This window comes from Pogoniulus pusillus, chromosome 4 (assembly GCF_015220805.1).
Source record: "Pogoniulus pusillus isolate bPogPus1 chromosome 4, bPogPus1.pri, whole genome shotgun sequence".
Lineage (NCBI taxonomy): Eukaryota > Metazoa > Chordata > Aves > Piciformes > Lybiidae > Pogoniulus > Pogoniulus pusillus.
This window is the reverse complement of record NC_087267.1, coordinates 36681472-36702140: the sequence shown is the minus strand read 5'-3', so window position 1 is coordinate 36702140 and position 20669 is coordinate 36681472. Positions and strand designations below refer to the sequence as shown.

At 41.3% G+C, this 20669-nt stretch overlaps 1 protein-coding gene across 8 annotated transcripts in view; it reads left to right on the top strand.

The window, feature by feature from the left end:
* Window positions 1-9564: 9564 nt before the first annotated feature.
* Window positions 9565-20669, top strand: part of PCLO (piccolo presynaptic cytomatrix protein) — a 385933-nt gene continuing 374828 nt past the window's right edge. For all 8 annotated transcript variants that reach the window (XM_064142576.1, XM_064142575.1, XM_064142578.1 and 5 more), the window contains exons 1-2: window positions 9565-10034; window positions 15091-16324. In XM_064142576.1, coding sequence (XP_063998646.1) covers window positions 9793-10034; window positions 15091-16324 — 1476 coding nt within the window. In that variant the 5' untranslated portion in view covers window positions 9565-9792. The remainder of the gene's footprint in view (window positions 10035-15090; window positions 16325-20669) is intronic.

Below are 20669 nucleotides of genomic sequence, written 5' to 3'. Positions count from 1 at the left end.
ATCAAATAGCACAATGAAGATATGTATTTGAACAAATAATGCTGGCTAAAGCACATCATTTAATTTATCTGCTGAAGGGGGCAATGCAGTGACTGACAAAATATCCTCTGTGTTAAAAGAGGAGGTGTTCAAATAAAGCCTGGATGAGGCACTTTGTGCCATGGTCTAGTTGATTGGACAGGGCTGGGTGCTAGGTTGGACTGGATGATCTTGGAGGTCTCTTCCAAGCTGGTTGATTCTATGATTTTATGATTCTATGATTGAATCTCTTTTTGTTTGAGTGGTTCCTTCAATTGTCCATCCATCACTGACCTAGAGTTCTGAGTTCTCTTAATATCTCCACTGCCTGCTGCTTATTGGTGTACTAGCAGTTTCAGCTCATGTCTTTACCTACTTCTTGTCATTGTCTTTTATGTTAATACAAAGCAGATGTCCTTGCATATCAGATGTTCTTAAAAACCCTCAGGGATGGAAAAGACCTACTTGAAAAATGTTAACTCTCTTTTAAGCCCAGAAGTAGACATTTACAATTACAATAAAGAAATTCATAAGAAAAAAAAATCCAAGAAACAAAAAAACACAAAAGAAATAAAAACAACAAACAAACCAAATATGGGGAAAAAAACCAACAGAACAAAACACTTTATTGAGAAAGAAAACAACTTCATCTTACTTTCCATCAGATAAATGGATAAATGTATATTTATTGACATATCACAGTATCACAGTATTACCAGGGTTGGAAGAGACCTCATAGATCATCAAGTCCAACCCTTCACCACAGAGCTCAAGGCTAGACCATGGCACCAAGTGCCACGTCCAATCTTGCCTTGAACAGCTCCAGGGACAGCGACTCCACCACCTCCCCGGGCAGCCCATTCCAGTGTCCAATGACTCTCTCAGTGAAGAACTTTCTCCTCACCTCCAGCCTAAATCTCCCCTGGCGCAGCCTGAGGCTGTGTCCTCTCGTTCTGGCACTGGCCACCTGAGAGAAGAGAGCAACCTCCTCCTGGCCACAACCACCCCTCAGGTAGTTGTAGACAGCAATAAGGTCACCCCTGAGCCTCCTCTTCTCCAGGCTAACCAATCCCAGCTCCCTCAGCCTCTCCTCGTAGGGCTGTGCTCAAGGCCTCTCACCAGCCTCGTTGCCCTTCTCTGGACATGCTCAAGCATCTCAATGTCCTTCCTAAACTGGGGGGCCCAGAACTGGACACAGTACTCAAGGTGTGGTCTAACCAGTGCAGAGTACAGGGGCAGAATGACCTCCCTGCTCCTGCTGGCCACACCATTCTTGATGCAGGCCAGGATGCCATTGGCCCTCTTGGCCACCTGGGCACACTGCTGGCTCATGTTCAGGTGGGTACCAATCAGCACCCCCAGATCCCTCTCTGTTTGGCTGCTCTCCAGCCACTCCGACCCCAGCCTGTATGTGCAAAAGTGGTGTGATGGTTTGGGTGTACCCCGCCCCCCCACACACTTTTAGAAATACCCAACTAGACTCAGCTGGCTCTGGGAATATAAATGAAGCTATTTATTTACAGCTAGCACAATATACAAGCAGATATTTACAGTATATACAGTTATAGACAGAAATATACAAGGTAAAAGGTAATACAGAAACACAGCTCCCCTCCCAGAGACCTGAGTCCCCAGGAGGGGCTCTCAACCACCCCTCACCTTCCCCCTGCCCCTCTCAACCTCACCCCAGTCCTAAAGAAGAACAGAGGTTCAGCCAAGAGGTTAAGAAGCAAAGGTGAGTGGAAGGTGAGGTTAGGGAGATGCAGCTCAGCCAGAGCTCAGCCAGAGCCCAGCCAGAGTGCCAAAAAAATGGCAAGAGTGTTATCTGATGTTTACCTTTCCTCTTCTTCAGCAAGACTGTGAGGGGAGTAGACACCACCATTGTTTTCCTTTCACAGCCTATGATCTAGTTTTTCTCACCAAAACATTCCACCCTGCTTCAAACTAGCACAAGTGGAAAGCAAGAGTTTGCATTCCAGTCTGAAGGCATGTCTGCACTAACTCACTAGGACCTAATGAACCTATGATTCACTTCTTTTTATGGCTTCTGAGTTACAGTTGATTAATTTCACTTGCATTTTTGTATCTAAGAATCTAAGTTTTGGCTAGCTGATGAGCTAAGAATAAACAGCTTGTGACTTCTTGATGCCAGCAGAGATATGCAGTTTTCTTATATAAATTAACACCTTCTGTGCATATTAGGCAGTGTAGAATGAATGTTTGAAATTATGAATCACAGAAAATAGATACTTTTATGGAGCTCTTCACTGGAGTATCTGAGTTTCACAAATCTTAAACCCATTGATTACTATTTCTGTTAAAGTGTCAGTGTCCCCACAGAAGTAAACCTCCTGTATAAAGCCATGCAGTGACTACCTTTTAGTACCTACCTATAGGTTTTCCCCAAGTATGATCTATTTGTTCATCAATGATACAGAGAATAAGAAGGAATGGACCCTCATCACCACACTGTCAAATGAAACCAATGTGCTGCATGACAGGGCTGGCATTCAAGGAAATGTAGTCAGTCTGGAAGAATAGGCCAACAAGGTTTGGGGCAAAGTTCTGCATTTTAGATCATCATTATTATATTCAGCTGTGTTGTAGTCAAGATATTAAGGGAACTGATTATTCCTTTCTAGTCAGAATATGTTACATTACACCTGGACATCCAAGGAGAGACTCTTCAGCCTTATGAGGAGAAAGTTTGGAGTGAGCCCTATTGCCATCTTTAAGTTCCTAATGGCAGGGAGGGTGTGTATGTGATAGAAAATATAGCCTAATTCAAACCAAGGTGCATAGTAAAAGGATGAGAGGAAACTGAAGCAAGTTTTAATACACAAAATTCCGATTAGATACAAGGTTGCTCAGAGACTGAAATCTCAGTCCTTGGAAATAATCTGACTGAACGCTGTTCTGATCAATCTATATTGGCATTGTTTTCAGAGAGGGGTTGAACCAGGTGACCTCCAGATGTTCCTTCCCACCCATTCTAAGATTATTTTTTACTGATGTGGGATGTAGCTCTCTTTTTCTATATTATTTTATGAGCTGAGAGCTATTTCGAGTGTCAAGAGTATAAAGCCTCTAAGTACATACCTGAAGAGAAGGGTAAACTTTCTTAGTCTTGAATAGATATACTTTGTGGGATAAAGACTTGTTTATTTTACGTGAAATGAGCAGTATCCAGAGCCCATTCTAAAAAGGACTTCATAGACCATAGTTAAACCTTTTTGTTTTCTCTTTTTAATTCTGCCTCAGAGCCAGATGGTAACTCATGCCATAAAATCTAGTTAATACATATTTATCACAGTTTACAACTCGATACCTGGAAACCAACAGGCAGTACTTACAGTGCATTCTGAATCCCTGGTGATCATTCTACAAGTGATCTACTAAAGAAGGACTCAAGTGCTTAACTTTAATCTCTTATTCTTGGAAATGGAGGCCTGGGCCAATATTTATTTACGTATGATACAGCAAGATAGTTTACATATTAAGAACCTCTTTTTAATTAAGATCCATGAAATACAAGTAAATATTTTTGATAGTCCTAAACCCACTCCCCTATCCAACATGGACTAACTGGTTTAGAAAATTAAAATAAGAAGTTGTGTTCAAACTGCAAGCCTCTACTCTGTGACACTACTCTGTGGTAAAAGCAAGACCTGAGCATATAATGGGATGAGGTTAGTTTATTATTACTATATTAATAAACAAAACATTCCTCTGTTTTGGCTATGAAGTTTTCAGTTTAAGTACCTACTGCTCTGGGCACGAAAGGGATAACTATTAGGGAAATTAAGATTTTTTTAAAACTGTTGATTTACCAATAACAATGCTAAGAGAAAGGTCCTGTGAATAGAATAATAGAATTGTTTAGGCTGGAAAAGACCTATAATGTCATTAAATTCAGTTGTTAACCCAACACTGCCTAGCTCACCACTAAACCATGTTCCTCAGCATCATGTTTACACTTTGAAATACCTCCAGGGATAGTAACTTCGTCATTTCCCCGGGCAGCCTGTTCCAAGTCTTGACAACCCTGCCCATGAAGAAATTGCTCCTAATGGCCACCTTAAGCCTCCCCTGAAATCTCACTGTTGCATTTATGATTGCAAACCCAACTGAATAAGCAAAACTGTTAGTTTATTCTAATGGCATCTGTCATGATTTGATGCTAGTGATGGTTCAAATCTTTCCCTAGGTTCTTCCTAATAGAGAGCTTTACCTCTTGACTTGTCATAATCCCAGCTGCAACTGTTTCACCACGCAAGCAAATGCAAATTCAGTTCTATGTGACGATGTCTACTGCCATCTTACTCAAGTGCTGTAGGTGGATAAACTCAAATTAGAGAAAGCAACTGGATGATGACCGCATAAATCTATACATTGGTTGTTGTTGCAGGTGGCTTAGGACAAAGGCTTTGAGATTAAGGGCTTTTTAATTCTTCAGTTCAAGATGCAAATCACTACTTGTATATTAGAAACACTGCCTGAAAATAAATGAAATTAACATCATGACTAATCTGTACTGTGGGAGTCCATACTGTAAGCTTATCAGCATTGCTGTGCTGTAGGCAGTTGGCAGACCTTAGTATTTTGTTTAAGCAAGCAATTCTGGTTTTGAGATTTCTAGGAGACAAGTGTCTACGCACTGGCTATTTGCTGGAATAAAATGCATGCAGTAATCCTGCTTTAACTGGACTGATGATAACAGGACTAAAATATCCACAGTGGCTATTTGAAAGTTTAATAATAAATAGGATACTGTAACATTAATGGTATTGTACCCAAGTGCATGGTATACCCAAACGCCTAGATGGGGCCTCCACTCCATCCCTCAGCAACCTGTTCCAGTGTTCTACCACCCTCATGGTAAAGAACATGTTCCTAACATCCAGTCTAAATCTACTCTTCTCTTAATTGCCCCTTGACCTATCACTAGAGGCCTTTGGAAACAGCCCTTCTGCAGCCTTCTTGTAAGCCCCCTTCAGATACTAGAATGCCACAGTTAGGTCTCCCAGGCAGCTTCTCCAGGCTGAACAACCTTAGGTCTTCATAGCAGAGGTGTTCCAGCCCTCTGATCATTTTTGTGGCCTTCTGTCCATTTGGGATTTTCCTTTTTTTTATATATATTTCAATATATTTATCAAATACATTTCTATAATGGTCCAGAAAGAGCCATCATTAGGAGGCATTGTTCATTCTGTATGGCAGCTGGACTAAGCTTGTCTTTTAAACTCAAGTTCCCCTCCACAGCTTCTTTATCTCTGAAACAAGGTTGGTAAATGTGATACAGGCACTTTAACATTTAACTAGGTATTTGTGCAAATTAGAAGAGGAAATCATTAATGTGTAAAATGTTGTAAATATGTTTATGTAGATTTTAGCTTCTCTTTAATTTTACCCTATTTTGTGGTAACTGATCAGTACAGCCTCTGTTAATCGTTAATGATTAACAGACCTTCTTCCTCCTTCACTGGGCATAATGCCAGGCATATGGTTAAATTTTAGTTTTCCTTCCTCTCCCATTTTGCCAGTTCATGCCAAAGTGTTACTGACCTCTTATTCCCTTCTGATAATCTTAACATTAATTCTGTGCATTAAATGGCTTTTTTCCCCTGTGAAATGTAGAGAGTGGATCTACACTAAGCAGTCTACCAATGAGAAGTTTGGATGTCTTCAGTGTTGTTAATCAGGAAATTAACTTCAAGCACTCGTTTTAGTGCTAAAGATATACACCCAACTGAGATTCACCTGCCTCAGATCAGATTCAGCATTGGCAAAAGGTGAACTAATGTCCTTGGACTGGTTCTGCTTACTCAGCTGTAACTTGGACTGAGTCCTTTGGAGATCTGATGTATCTAGTTTGCATACCAAACTGTTCAGGTGAAAGTACTGTGTTACTGATACAGTGCAGTCTGTAGGCTGAGTGAAGTAATATCTGCTCAGATACACTGCGCCTTTGTTTTGAAGGAATAATATAATGGATAGACTTAATGTTGTGAAATATAATAAGTGGATTGTGCTGACCTATTTTGTATTGAAACATGCAATGAAAATGCTACAAAAAACTGTGGGCAAGCTCTCAACATGCAGATGAATTCACCTCTGTTCATGAGTATCCTTTCTATAGTCCCTAGTATCGAAGGGAGGAAGTTCATCACAGAGAGAGTGATTTGCCATTGGAATGGGCTGCCCAGGGAGGTGGTGGAGTCACTTAGTGCCATGGTCTAGTTGACTGGATAGAGCTGGGTGCTAGGTTGGACTGGATGATGTTGGAGGTCTCTTCCAACCTGGTTGATTCTATGATTCTACATCTGGGCCTCTAAATTTGCATGCAGAGTTCTCATTTGCATGCACTTTTTAAAAGACTGTTTTATCTCTGAAGGGATTTCATCATATCTTCCAGTGTCAGTGATTTAAGATTTGATTTTTTTTTACTGAGGTTATTAAGCCTGACATCACCAAGCTGATTCTTGCAAGTTAAATGTTACAACTTTTGAGAAAAAAAAAAGCTCATTCATTTGAAAACTCTTCTTTCCTCACAACAACATAATGTTATGTCCCATTAGTTTGTGAATTTCATCAGTAACATAAGATGAGAGAGTTGCTGTCACTTCAGTACAAATTGTGAAGTGCATAGGGAGAAAAACATAGAAACGATGTGATGCAGGGAAAACAGGCCTGCTGTGGAGCTTTGGGGAGAGTTAACTATTCATTTAACATTGTTTTGAATGAACTGGCTCTTGTCACACTCCTGTGACATTTACCTTTTATGACAAAATTCCCTAAGATATTTGAAATCATCATCATCATCATTTTAAGGTGGCATCCTTGGCTCAGTGAAGACAACGATGGACTTTCTACTGATGGCAGTTTCTCATCCTTTGTCGCCATTTGGGCTCAGCTTACTTCCTTAGGCATTGTATGTCTCTCTCCTCCTATCTTCTATCTCAGCACATGCTAACAGTAAAATAGGAACAATATATATAGTTTTGCTCAATAAGTTTTAGCAGAATTGCTTTTTCCCCAGTTTTATGTGTTTTACTGAGTGAATTGAATATGTTTCGATATCAGCTGTTTTGTCTGAATCTATATCTGACATATGCCACCAGTTTTTTAAACATAAGATGACTTCTAGGTCTGAGTCAAAATGGGCTATAAAGAAAGAAACATAGAGGATTTGTTTGGTTAGAAAAATTGCATTTGGGAACTGAATAAACTCTCAGATAAATCACAGGAATATCACCTTCTGCAGATATAAGTATATATGTATATCTAAGTGCATATGAATGCTCACATTAATATTAACAGAAAACCAAACACTTCCACTGATCCTGTTTCCCCTTCTTTGCTGTGCATTTGTCTTCTTCCATGCAGCAGCACTTTGCACATCTATTCATATCAGAGCGCATAATGTTCATTTGTGCTAAATGAATAGGGATGTACATTTTCTTCCCTCTAAAGTCCTTAATGGAAGTTTGCATCTTTCCTTCACATGCCAAGTGTATCCACCCCTATTCAGGTGTGACTGTATTGTGTGTCACTTCTTCTACCGGCCTCTCTGATGTCTTTACCTAGAGCACCATCTGAACAGGCATCCACTTACACTCATGCTACTCCCTTTAGAGGGTTTTCTGTGTGCTTTATCATGTTCTCTGCTCAGCTGATCTTTCAGTGTATAACTTAAAGTCACTTCAGAGGAAGGTAGGAAGCCTTCAGCTGCTACTTGTGAACCAGTCTTGGAAAAAAATAGTCTCTGATTATTACAACACAAAGGTATTATAAACATTTCAGGCATGTAATTCTGGGGGGAAAAAAAGAACACCCTGTAGTTAAAACAATTGATATCTGTGAAGATTTGCCTGTTTAAGAGACATGCTGGAATATTCAAAATCACCCACAAATTAGTAAGATATCTCAGAGGATTTGAAAAAAGAGTGGTGTCCACTCGTTGAGGCAGGATAATTAGTGGCAAAGAAAGACATAGAAAGACTGAGATACTTAGTGGATTTTTTTCCACTACTTTTATGGACAAGATTTGTCCTCTAGTCTTCCAGCTCCCTGACCCAAGCATCAGAGCATGTTGGAATCAAGCATGACCTGTAGTAGACAGCACTTAAACTAACTGGCTATGCATAAAGTCATGGGCTAGATATGGTGGATCAAAGAGTGTTGGGAGACCTGGCTTATGATATTGCTAAGTCACTCATTCATCTTCAAAGGTCATTGGGGATGTTCTCTAATGATCACAAAAAGACAAGTGCTGCACTTCTCTGCAAGAAAGAGGATCCAGAAGAGAACTACTAGACAGTCAGGCTCATGTGGCTGGGAAGGTTATTGGAGAAAATCCTCTTGGAAGCCATATCCAAGCAGATGAAGGACAGGAATGTTATTGGAAACACCCTGTGTTTTCTCCAGGCAAATCACACTCCATCAGGCTTTCAACACAATCAATTGTAATATCCTTATAAGCCAAATTTGAGAGATCCATTCAGTGGATTAAAAATAGACTGAACTGTCAGTCTCAAATGAGTTGTGGCTATTTGTTTCAAGTCCAGCTGGTGTTATGCTACTAGATGCAGCTTTCTGATGAATAATGTTTCTGTTAATGATGTGGGGAAAGGTATGGAATATAATCTCGGCTAGTCTGTGAATGATGCTAGTTTGGAGAACAACAGATATACTGAAAGGAAGGAGTACTTCTTGCAGGTGCCCTGACAGGCAGGAGCATGGACTGGTGGGAATCTCATGAAGTTGAACGAAATCAAGTGCAGTTCCATATCTGGGAAGGAATAACTCCGTGAATGAGGATGTTCCAAAAGCAGCTTTTGCAGAACAAATCCTTGTGGATGCCAGGGTAGATCCGTTTCAGCAGTATGCCTTTTTGGTGAAAAACACCAATGCTGTGAGCAGGCTGTGCTCCTCTGTGTGTTGATAGCAGGTTAAATGTGATTCTTATCAATATATTCAGTAGTTGAGACTGTGTTAGAGGTACTGGGTCCAGTCTGGGGCGTACGAGTCTTGGAACAACACTGACATGGAGACAGTCACCATGAGGGTGGTCAAATACCGGTATAGTTGCTCAGAGAGGCCATGAAATCCTCCATCGACAGAGACAACCCAAATTCGAATGCACACAGCCTTGAGCAACCTGACCTCGATGGCTTTGTTCCTAAGGCTCTGCTTGCATGGATGCCCTCCAGCTGTGCTTCCCAGTCTCCCTCAATCCGAGCTTTGGGTGAGCTAGGCTCCCTCACGCTCTACGCGCTTGCGAGCCCATCCTCATTCGAGAAGCAAGGAGAGCGGAAGGCAGCATTCCAGGGGTGGGCGTCGGCTCCCCATCGCACGCCAGGCGGGCTGGCTGGGGACCCTCCGCAGCCACAATCCATCTGTTCCTCTACGACCGGCGGGCAGCGGGTGCGCGCTGCGGTGCCAGGGGCGGCGGACCGGCACGGAGGAGAGGGGCGGGTATGTGAGCGGTGCCTTTAAGGGCCGGGTGGCGGGCGGGTCGCGGGTGTGCTCCAGGGGAGCCGCCCTCCCAGAGCATGCGCTGCTCTGGGTGGCGGAGCGCGGCACGGCGGGCGGTTGGCGGCGCAGCACTTCCTCGGCAGCCGCGGCGGCAGCCAGCTACCACGGCCCTTACATTGCTGCCGTGCGGGGCCGTGGTGCCGGTCGCGGACCCCGGGGCTGCGCGCTGGCGAGCCGCTCCCCGCCCACTCTACGCCCGAGGGTTGAAGCGGCGAGCGGGGCGCCGCGGCGGCGGCCATGGGCAACGAGGCGAGCCTGGAAGGAGGCGAAGGGCTGGGTGCTTTCCCCGAAGGGGCGGCGGCAGCCGGGGATGGCGGCGGCCCCGCGGCCCCCTTGCAGCACCTTGTCCCGGCTGGGGTGGAGGCCGACCTGAGCCAGCTGAGCGAGGAGGAGAGGAGGCAGATCGCCGCTGTCATGTCAAGGGCGCAGGGGCTGCCCAGAGGGAACCTCGCCGGCGCGGAGCCGCCTCCCATGCAAAGGCATGCACGGAATATCTCCCTTTTCCCGCTCCTCCCTTCCTCCCGTGTCCATGTCCTCGCGGTGGGGCGGGGGGCGAGTCTCAGTAAGGATCCAGGCCCGCTGCTGCGGGAGCAGGCGTTGCATTTTGCTGGCCGAGGGAGGGAAGGGGGCGGCTGCAGGAGTGGTGGACACCAGGACGGAGCCTTCACTCTCTGGCTTTCCTCACTCTGGTGGTTTCTAACAACGGGGGTCCTCGATGCCAGTGAGCTGCGCCCTCTCCCTTCCCCTCCCTTCGCACTGATCCGGAGCACGGGTGATTTCTGTGTGTGGGGAGAGGGGGGAGATTTGAACACAACGTTCGGGGTTTTTCTGTGTGTCTGTGTGCGTGCTTTACGCGTCTGGAGTGCCCCACAGCTCAGATAGTGTCCACAGGAGCTCTTCCCAGGTTCTGTAAGCTTCTCTTTCTGGAGAAAGATTCTTGTTGCATCTTTCAAAGCTTGTGGCTGTAATGTATTTGCTAGCCATTACTCTGCCAGCTGTTAACCTCTAAAACTCATTTTGGCTTCATTAAATAGTCATAGATTGAGGAGCTCTGTTTCAGTCCATTTATTTTCCACCTTATTTTCCTTCTCCATTTTTCCTCTTTTTTTTCCTTTTTAAAATTTAATTTAAGAGGAAAGAGGCTAAATAATAGATTAAATTGAGCTGGATTCAGTATTCTGGATAGCCATGGTATTATCTCCCTTTGCATTCGAGAAGGCCGAAATAATTTCTTCCCGTTCTTCCCCTGCCCCTTTCGTCAGTTCACTGCCCAACGTGCAACAAGCCCGAGCCCGCTTCCCGACGCCGCCGCGGGGCCCGTGCCGCCGTTCCAGCCGTGCCCCTGTCCGCGGTGCTGAACTCGCTTCTTCCCCTGTTCGTCATCCAGGGCCGGCGTCGCTGGTGCTCTCCGTCTCCGGAGCTGGGCGTGTTTTTGTCTTGAAGGAGGATGCTGAAAGGACCCTCCTCTACTGACCGTTCAACACCGTTCTTATGTATTGACCTCACCCTAGATAAATGCATACTGAGTTTATATAATAGTAGGTTTATATAAGTGAATTTTAGAAGAAGAGAAGCAAAGAGGGTGGGACCAAATTCATCCTTAGGCAAACTACTGGAGTCATTGACATTACACCTGAGATGTTGGTCTCCATTTTTTAAAACTTGAAATAATCGAAATCGATGTCTTTTATAATTATTAAACAAGTATTAACACGGAATATGAAATATGATTTGCTGTTCAAGTCAGGACTCAACCCAGCTTCTGTAGATGTTAATGGAAAAAAACCAAACATGTTGATCAGGTCTGTGAAACTAAACTGAAAATTCCCTTTTTGCATTACAGAAAATGAGCCAAGTCACAAAGACTTTAAAAGTTTATTGTTTCATCTTAATGTTGCAATAAAAGTAAGATGTCCTGGAAAAAAAATTCAATTGGGCTAAACTCACTGCAGTGTGAATATTTCTGAATTGACAAATGACTGCTTTTATACAAATGTATATATAAAAGTCTACTTTGATCTCACTTTGTCCTTTAAAGATATTCTGAAGTAATATTTTTTTCAATTACAGACTTTTTAATAGTAAGTAATGTATGCACCAGGAAATAATTGCAACTTTATCAACATAAAATACATGATGTAATTTCTAGGTTTTCTATAGACTTTGAGCTTTTAAGTCTTAAAAATGCAATAGATAAATAAATGCAATTAATATCCATTATAAGTTTAAACATTTAGATGATGAACACCTAATGTGAAACACCTACATCAAATGGACTTTCTCACCTCATTTGAGCATTTGTTTGGGGTGCTTAGCACCTATGGAACCATTCTATCCTACTTCAGTAACCCATCTGCAGAAAACTAATGATTTGGAAATTTAGCTGAAAGATACATAGTCAATTTGTAAGCAAGTTACAGTCATTCTAGCTTCATTGAATGACTCTGTAACTATGTCAGGGTCCACTTACTGAGGAATCGTTCCATCTCTGAAAAGCTTAAATGACCAATATCTGAACCATCTAATGCAGCTGAGGTTATATTTATTTATTTCACTTCACTAAGTTGTTCACAATAGACAGAAAACAAAAAAATGGTGTAGGAAATGCTAAGAAGGCTTACTGAATGTCACACTTCTAAAATATGTTTATGGTGTTACTGTCCAGAAGAAATCTGTATTTTGTTCATGTTATGGCATTTAAAAACTAGACCAATAAGCTTTTTGTTAAATCTGCACTTTACTCCAAAGTGAGCTTTGATTTGGCTGTAATATTCAAGTAAATGACCATGAGCTCTGTAAATCAAAGCCAAAGTAGGGGGAAACATAACAGCATAAAGAAAGTAATTAAGTGAGACAGGACTCAAGGATTGTTCTTGTTGAATGTGGATTGAAAACTTTAAAACAATGGTGGGTTTTTCATGATTCAAAAGGTCTAAAAATAAGAAAATTGTTGTCAAAAAAAGACAAGATTTTTTTTGGAGGAATTTTGATTCTGCAGATTAATTAAAATTGTTCAATGTCAGTCTATAGCTGGTTGCAAAATAGTTCAAGGGAAAAAAAAAAAAGGCTTCAACTTCCAGTTACCTAAAATTTAAGTGGAGCAAGTCTTGGCTTTTGACAAAGAAAACATTTCTCAAGAAGCTTGTCTTTTCCAGGCCTTTTCTTTCACTAGTTATCTATACTCTTGTCTCCATTGCTTAGGAATATTATTAGGTATGGAGACAAGACAGGACAAGTCTGGTCTTTAGAATGCAGTAGCAGCAACCTTGCAGATTCACCTGGCTTTATTTCTTAGAATCATGGGGTTTAATCTCATTTCCAGTTCTGACATCTGATTAGGAGGAAATATGTAAGCATATTATTTTGATAAAAAAGAACGCTGGAAGAGAACCCTGTTCAGGGAGTTTCAGCAGGGGTCCACAGTCACTTGTAAGGTCTAAGTTCCATTTCTATAAACTTTTTTGTTTGTTTGTTTTCTGTCTTGACACTGTAAGATTTAGGCATGGCACCCTGTTTCCTGACCTGATCTTTAATAATACTATTGATTCTTCTCCTTTTTTTTGCCCCTTGTCACTCTAAGCATTGTTGAATGAAGCCTTCTGCTGTTTGAATACTTGCAAGCACAAATGATAGAAGCGCACCAGACTGTTTCCTGTTGCCTTCCAATAGCTGAAGGATTCCTACAGGAAGGCTTGAGAAGGGCTTTTCATAAGAGTGTCTAGCAGTAGGACAAGGAGAGTAGTTTAGACTGAGTTCTTTAGTACATCTAATAGGCTGGCCAGGAAGGTTGTGGATACCTCGTCCCTTGAGAGTGTTCAAGGCCAGGTCAGATGAGGCCTTGAGCAGATGAAACTAATTGAGAGGTGTCTCTATTCATGGCAGGGAGGTTGGAGTAGATAATCTCTAAGGTCCCTTACAAACTAAGCCATTTTATGATTATTAAGCAGGACCTCTTCAGAACCCGAGTGCTTTAAGTAAGAAGAAAAACAGAACTGCAGCTAGACCTATGTAGTTGCTAATGAGAGTATAGAATTGTTCTTTTAACAAGCAAAAAATGCCAGATATTTGAAGATGCTGGGTTATCATTGGGCTTTTCTGTAGTATTCTCTATACAAATAATGAGTTAGTCAGTGTTCACTGACACCAGTGGAAAACACACCTACTCACTTCAGTGGCTTGCATATTAAGGTTGTAAACTTCCCAGTATTATGGCCAATAATTTCACCGGAATGGAGAAGGGTAAATGGAGTTATGGGAGGCTGGAAATAGTTTGTCCTTAAGCATTTCATGTGGAAAAAATTAATTTACAAGAATGTGATAATATGGTGTAAGAATTATGAGCACAGAAATGGCTACCTCTCAGCTTTGTCCTTGTATGTTGCTATTGCTGGGTATGTAATAAAAGCTTTAAATATTAATCAGAAACACTAGTAAACTCATGGCAACATTAACAGCATAAAGTACATTTTTAAATGTGTCTGCTGTGTACAATTCTGCAAACTTCTGATAAAATTCTTAAAACAGAATCGTGCAAATTTGTATTTAACTTTTTGGTTTGGCTTTTATAATTTTTGGTTGAGGAAAACAGTTAGATGTAATGACTGATTGTTTATTTTGCTCATGAGCACCTCAGAAGAGATATGTCTGGAAAAACAAGAGCACAGTTAGCTGGATGTCTCAAAGTGAAAACTGAGCATTTTATATTTGCAACACTGTTGCAGCACTGAAGAGAACACTCTATCTTCCTGCAAAGGCACAGTGATAGCACTGAATAGAATATTTTACTACATCCTTTAGCAATAGCATTGAATACAGTATTATTTCCTCCAGCTGCAGCTGAGTATAGCAGCAAGCAGAATGCATGATGAAGAAGACATGATTTCAATTTTGATTTCTACATTCATAGTAATTGTATTTAAAAAGAAAAAAAAATGAAGCTTCGGGTCTATTTCTGTGTACTGGCATTGGTTTGATCTGATTGGAAGATTTGTGACTGGATGGATGGGTGGCAAACATACATTCCTTAACATACTTTAGGAGTGTAAATCCTTGCTGTGTAGCAAATTGTAAATATACCCAAATTTTATACAAGTAGCTTGAACCTAAGACCAGAGACATTTTGCTATCTGCAGTGTTTTTCTTCTACAGCTGTGCTTTGATTGGCTAATATTCTGACACCTTTGTTTCTTTTCATCTTCTCTGTCTCCCAAGGGATAGAGTGGAGAGTTAGTCAGTTGGATTTAGGGAAAATAGGAAGTTGAGCTCTTCAGATTTCTAAAGAGAAAATTATCTGGTGGTTGTATTAAATTATTTTGTAGATAATAAGTTAGTCTATAGCTGAATAAGCCTTTACAGAACAGCAATTTTTATTCATGTTCATTTTGCATGCACCTTTTAACACTTGGTCTTGCAAACACTTAAGGAACAGAGAAACTTCACAGTGTTACCACAGCACTTCCATTGCCACAGATACATCTTATTCTATTTTTCTAGTACTCTGCATTAGTTTAACTTTATTATGTTTTCTGTTTGCAGACATCCTGAGCTTGATACAAGCCACCATCCCAGGCTGCCAGCTAAGCCTCCAGATCCAGGACCACCAAGTTTAAGTAAAAGCAGAACAGTAGATGTGCTGAAGACAGAACAACGTGCACCTGGACGGAGCCCTTCCTCTATTAGTTTAAAGGAATCAAAGTCCAGGACTGATTTTAAAGAAGATCAGAAGCCAAGTATGATGCCCAGTTTCCTCTCAGAAGCCAATCCATTGAGTGCCGTCACTTCAGTTGTGAACAAATTCAACCCTTTTGATTTGATATCAGATTCAGATGCAACTCATGATGAAGCCAGTAAGAAACAAAAAGTTGCCCCAAAAGAGCAAGGGAAACCTGAAGAACAGAAGAGCCCCGCAAAACATCCAGCTCAGCAACAGTCTCCAAAGCAAGTTCAACAGCAAGGACCTGTCAGACCTACCCCCCAGCAAACTGGGTCTTCCAAACCTATGCCTCAGCAGCAGTCTGGGGAACCAAAGCCAGTTCAGAAACCAGGTCCTGGCCATCCAGCAGACGCTAAGCTAGAACAAGGGAAACAACCACCCCAGCCGCGAGGACCACAAAAATCTCAGCCCCAACAGTCAGAACCAACAAAGCCCATTCAACAACAAACTTCTGCAAAACCTCCATCAGGACCTTCAAAACCATCAGCACAGCAACCAGACAGTTCTAGAACATCATCCCAAGCACCACCTCCCACAAAAGCAGCATCACAGCAGCCAGGACCTGTAAAGCAATCATCTCAACAGCCAGCTCGACAAGGAGGTCCTATAAAGCCATCTTCCCAGCAAGCAGGGTCTCCAAAACAGCCTGCTCAGCAGCCTGGACCCGAAAAACCATCTGCTCAGCAAACAGGACCTACAAAGCAACCATCACAGCCTGGACCTGGAAAGCCACCTACACAGCAAACAGGGATTGTAAAACAAGCACCACCACAGGCAGGGTCTACAAAACCATCTTCTCAAACTGAAGGAGCCACAAAGTCCCCAGCACAACAGCCAGGACTTACAAAACCACCAGGGCAGCAACCAGGGCCTGAAAAACCCTCACAGCAAAAGCAACCTGCTGACTCCACCCCAAAGAAAACCTTCTGTCCTCTTTGCACAACCACTGAACTACTTCTGCATGCTCCAGAAAAGGCCAATTACAACACATGCACACAGTGCCACACTGTTGTCTGCAGCCTTTGTGGATTCAATCCTAATCCTCATATAACAGAGGTGAGTAGTTTTTAAACTGATGTTTGCTATCAGAGCACAAAATTAGGTTTACCTTCTTTATGCTGAAATATCAGATGTGTTACAATGAGTCATTGTGATCACAAGGCATCAATAAATTCAATGATAAAAATAATGTATTTGGGAAAACTCCTTGCAAGTAAACCAGGAGTGAAAGTAGGAATAAAATAGAAGATAATGGTTCTGTGTTCATGGTGTGTTAAAATGTGCATTCTTATTCCTTCATATAGAAAGAAGAAGAGCCCTAACATGGCATTTTTGCTGTTGGTTATTTTCTTTTAAGCACCCTCTGGCTACCTGTAGAAGCTGACTACAACAGTCATGTATTAGTATGTTTATAAATAAGCAAAACTTGCTGCTATAAGAACTAAACAAAAAAAAATACAAAACCTGCTTTGTCTTTTCAGTGTGTGTTTTGGGAAAAGATGTGTGATGATTTTGCTTTATAACTATGTGAGTGTTTTCTTAGCTGAAAGAAAGCCTGAGTCATGAGTACATATGTTTGTTAGCAGGTATTTGGTAAAAAGCAACAGGGGTTTTGCATCCAAAAAGTATTTTATTTATTATTTAGTGTTACAAGTGTACATTTTAACCAGAAAGAGTAATTGCAGTAATTATTGGCAGCACATTGCATCATTTGGGAGTTTACTCTCATGTTTGAGGTTAGGGGAATTCAAGATTGATACAGTTGGCATTAATGCTTATATTGGAGAACTAGTGACTGGAACAAGCATGTGCAGAAAGTTCGGAGCATTGACAGCTAATCAGGTGCTAAAAGTTTATATTATCAAGGAGGAAAGATCCTAAAGTATGTAATTTTGGACATTCTGGACTAAAAAAAGATATATATATTTACGTGTAACTGTTGGATATAGTAATATTAAATGCAGTGATTTTATAGAATTGTGTGACTGTGGTGCAGCTATTGTCCAGCCATGGACAGGAGAGAGTTCAGTAAGTGCTGGTAGAGGGTTGGAATGACCTTAGAGACAGGTGTAGCAAATGTAAACAAGTGTAAGACTGGGGTCTGTGGTTTTTGCCTATCTCTACTGACTTAGAATCACCATACATAATATACGTGTTGTTGAGAGAATATGAAGAATGTCTGTGCCAAGTAGTGTGTAATCCTAACACAGGTGCATGGAACCAGTCGAAGTCTGAGATGATTTGTAACTGTCTTGTGTGGTCTTCTGATAAAAAAAAGTATATAACCCTATGCTTGGGGTGCAATAAAAGGATTCGGATGGGATTTGGATTGGCTTGTATCAGGCCTTTGCCCCATCTCTTGTTACCCCCTGATACTATGATATCTCAGCCTGTGACATGTAACAGACAAGAAATGTGATGCAATGAGGCTCAAGTCAAAGAGCAATTGTAAGAGAACTTTACCTTCAAATTCTGACAAAGTATTTAGACCAAAATTTCTTATATTTTGTTGTTGTCTTTTTCCTGTGATGTTCTCCTGAAGTATTTTAGACTTCCAAGTTTGTCTTCCTCTAAAAACTTCACATTTCCCATGGAATTGGTCAACAATTTTGGTATTCTGACATGAAATGGAGTTCATGTAAGATCTTAAAGCATTTGAAAATTCTGTGAATAATTACTAGTTTTTGAAGTGGGTACTCTGTAAGTGTGAAATTTAGGACTTTTAAGACAATAAGTACAGCTGCATTTAAGACTAACTGATTGCATACATATGTAAAAGCAGATTTGAATTTCATATTACACATTGAAATAAACACAGGATATGCATTTATTTCATGATTAAATCATTTCAGTAAATGAAGGTCCTGGACATCTAATTTATTCAGCTATTAGTTCCAATCTCCTGACTCCCACTCACACTTTTCATTTGCTCAGTTTTGCACCACCAGCTGTCTTGCTGAAACTTCATTGTGGGTGTCCTGCTCCAATCTGTAGTGAAGTGTGATGAAAATCACATCTGATTTTGTTTTTGAACAGTCGGAGTAAAGTAATGGAACCTGCTCTGGCACATATGAAAATTTGACTTATTTCAGTGGCTAAGGTTTCTGCTTGAGTTGTTCCAAAACTTTCCTTCTAGTTTCCCTTTCTTTCTATCAATATCTGCATTATTAGCAGAAGTTTCTGATGTCTCCTTTAAAATTGTTTGTTTCTTCTTGTTTAGCATGAAAACCATGGTTTCTGTCACAGATGTCAGTTTTCTTGAGTGTGATGCAAGCTTTTTTCTTTTGGCTTCTCTTATTTTAAGTTCTTCTCAAGTGTTATTGACCAAAAGTCTTTGCCTCTTACCCATGCACTTACTGACTGTATCTTCGCCTCTTATTGTTAAACTTTGACATTTCCTGCTGTTATTTTTGCCAAGCTTTACGATTCTGTAATTCTATGTTGCGCCTTTCCAATGCCCCTTATAGCCACTGTTTTTTTTTTTATGTCAAAAGCAATCATTTTGAATTGGATGTGAGAAGAGGGAAAGACGTTTATGTAGACAAGTATTTATATTACTTTTGGTTTTTTAACACTTTCCCTTGTAGAGCTGCTTGAACTACTTTCTTATGATATTCTTACAAGTTTCTTCAGTTCTCCACAACCTCTCTGGGCAGCCTGTGCCAGGGCTGTCACCCTCACAGTGAAAATGTTTTTTCCTTATGTTCACGTGGATCCTCCTGTGCTCCAGCTTGCGCCCATCGCTGTCACTGGACATCACTGAGGAGAGTCTGGCTCCATTCTCCCAACACTTGCATTCACAACTTTGTAAATATCAATGAGGTCACCCCTCAGTCTCTTCTTCAAGCCAAAGAGACACAGCTCCCTCAGTCTTTCCTCAGAAGGGAGATGTTTCACTCCCTACATCATCTTTATGGCTCTGCACTGCACTCTTTCAAGTAGTTCCCTGAAGTCCTTCTTGAACTAAGGAGTCCAGAAGTGGACACAGTATTCCAGATGCAGCCTCACCAGAGCAGAGCAGAGAAGGAGGAGAATCTTTCTGGACCTACTCGCTGCACCTCTCTTAATGCTCCCTAGAAAGTAATTTGCCTTCTCGATCTCAAGGGCACATCACTAGCTATGCTCGACCTGTTGTTCACTGGCACTCCCAGGTCCTTTCCTCCAGAACTATTTCCCAGTATATCAGTCCCAAACATATACTGGTCCATGAGGTTGTTCTTCCCCAGATGCAAGACTCTATGCTTGCCCTTGTATTGCTTTCAACTTCTCCCTGCCCAATTCTCCAGGTGTCCCTGAACTGGCAGCACAGCCTTTCTATATTCTGTATTTCTAACTAATTCTGAGGAGAATATAGCACACTTTAAAAGCTGTCTCAGGAAGTAGATTGCATACATTGTTAAAAGCATTCAAAAAACCCAGTGATTTTAAAAATTGTCCTTAATTCTTTTAATGTAATCCTCTATTTAAAATTCAGCAGTCCATGCACTCTGCCTGTTTAACTTGCTAGAGAGAAATGTGGAACTAAGAGCAGAAAGTGATACCTGTATTGCCACAATGTCAGACCGTTGTACTCATTCTATGAACCATCTGACATTGCAGTCCTCATGAGAGAAAGGGAGAGTCGGTGTCTTGGTTTTAACAGCAGCCTAGAGAGAAAACACACTGTACATAACATGTTCAGTAACATATGTCTCTCTGATCTGTCTAGGTGTTCACACTCCATCACCATGACACATGACTGCTTAGCAACAGTTGCATAAAGTAAGGGAAAAAAATTATATAAACAGGCTTGTCAATTGGTACTCTATTCCATTTTCCTTTCACATACATCAGAACCTTGTAGTGGATGTGTATTTATTTTGTTACATGGTGATTTATTTTTCTCATTGAATAAAATCTTATTTTTGCCAAACCACTCCCATGAGCCATTGGCAACAGAAACCTGCACTTCCCCAGGAAAGATTCAGCCCTCTGGAATATTTTGATATGAGTAGACTTTCTGAAAATGAGCAGAGACATCTGAGAGACTGTTTTGTGAAACATTTATGTCTAGCTTTTGATAAAGCTGGGCAAAAAAGTATGAACTACTGTAGTTCAATCTAAATGACCAGTGCCTATGCCTGGTAGCTGGAGTGAATTTTCATCTCCTGTGTTATTGCAAGATACGTACAACACAGACTGAGCAAGAATTGAGCCTGTAATAATATATCATGACATTCTTTGAGATGGACATCTGTAAAGTTGGTGATCAATTGGAGTGTTAAAGCTGTTCAAGTTGGAAACAGGCTGTATATGAGCTCTTCTCCATGAGCCTGCTCATGTTGACTGAGTGAATGTGAATGCCTGTCTTCTAGGTAGTTCTTAGAAGAGATTACTCCTCATTTATTTTATCTGTGTGGTC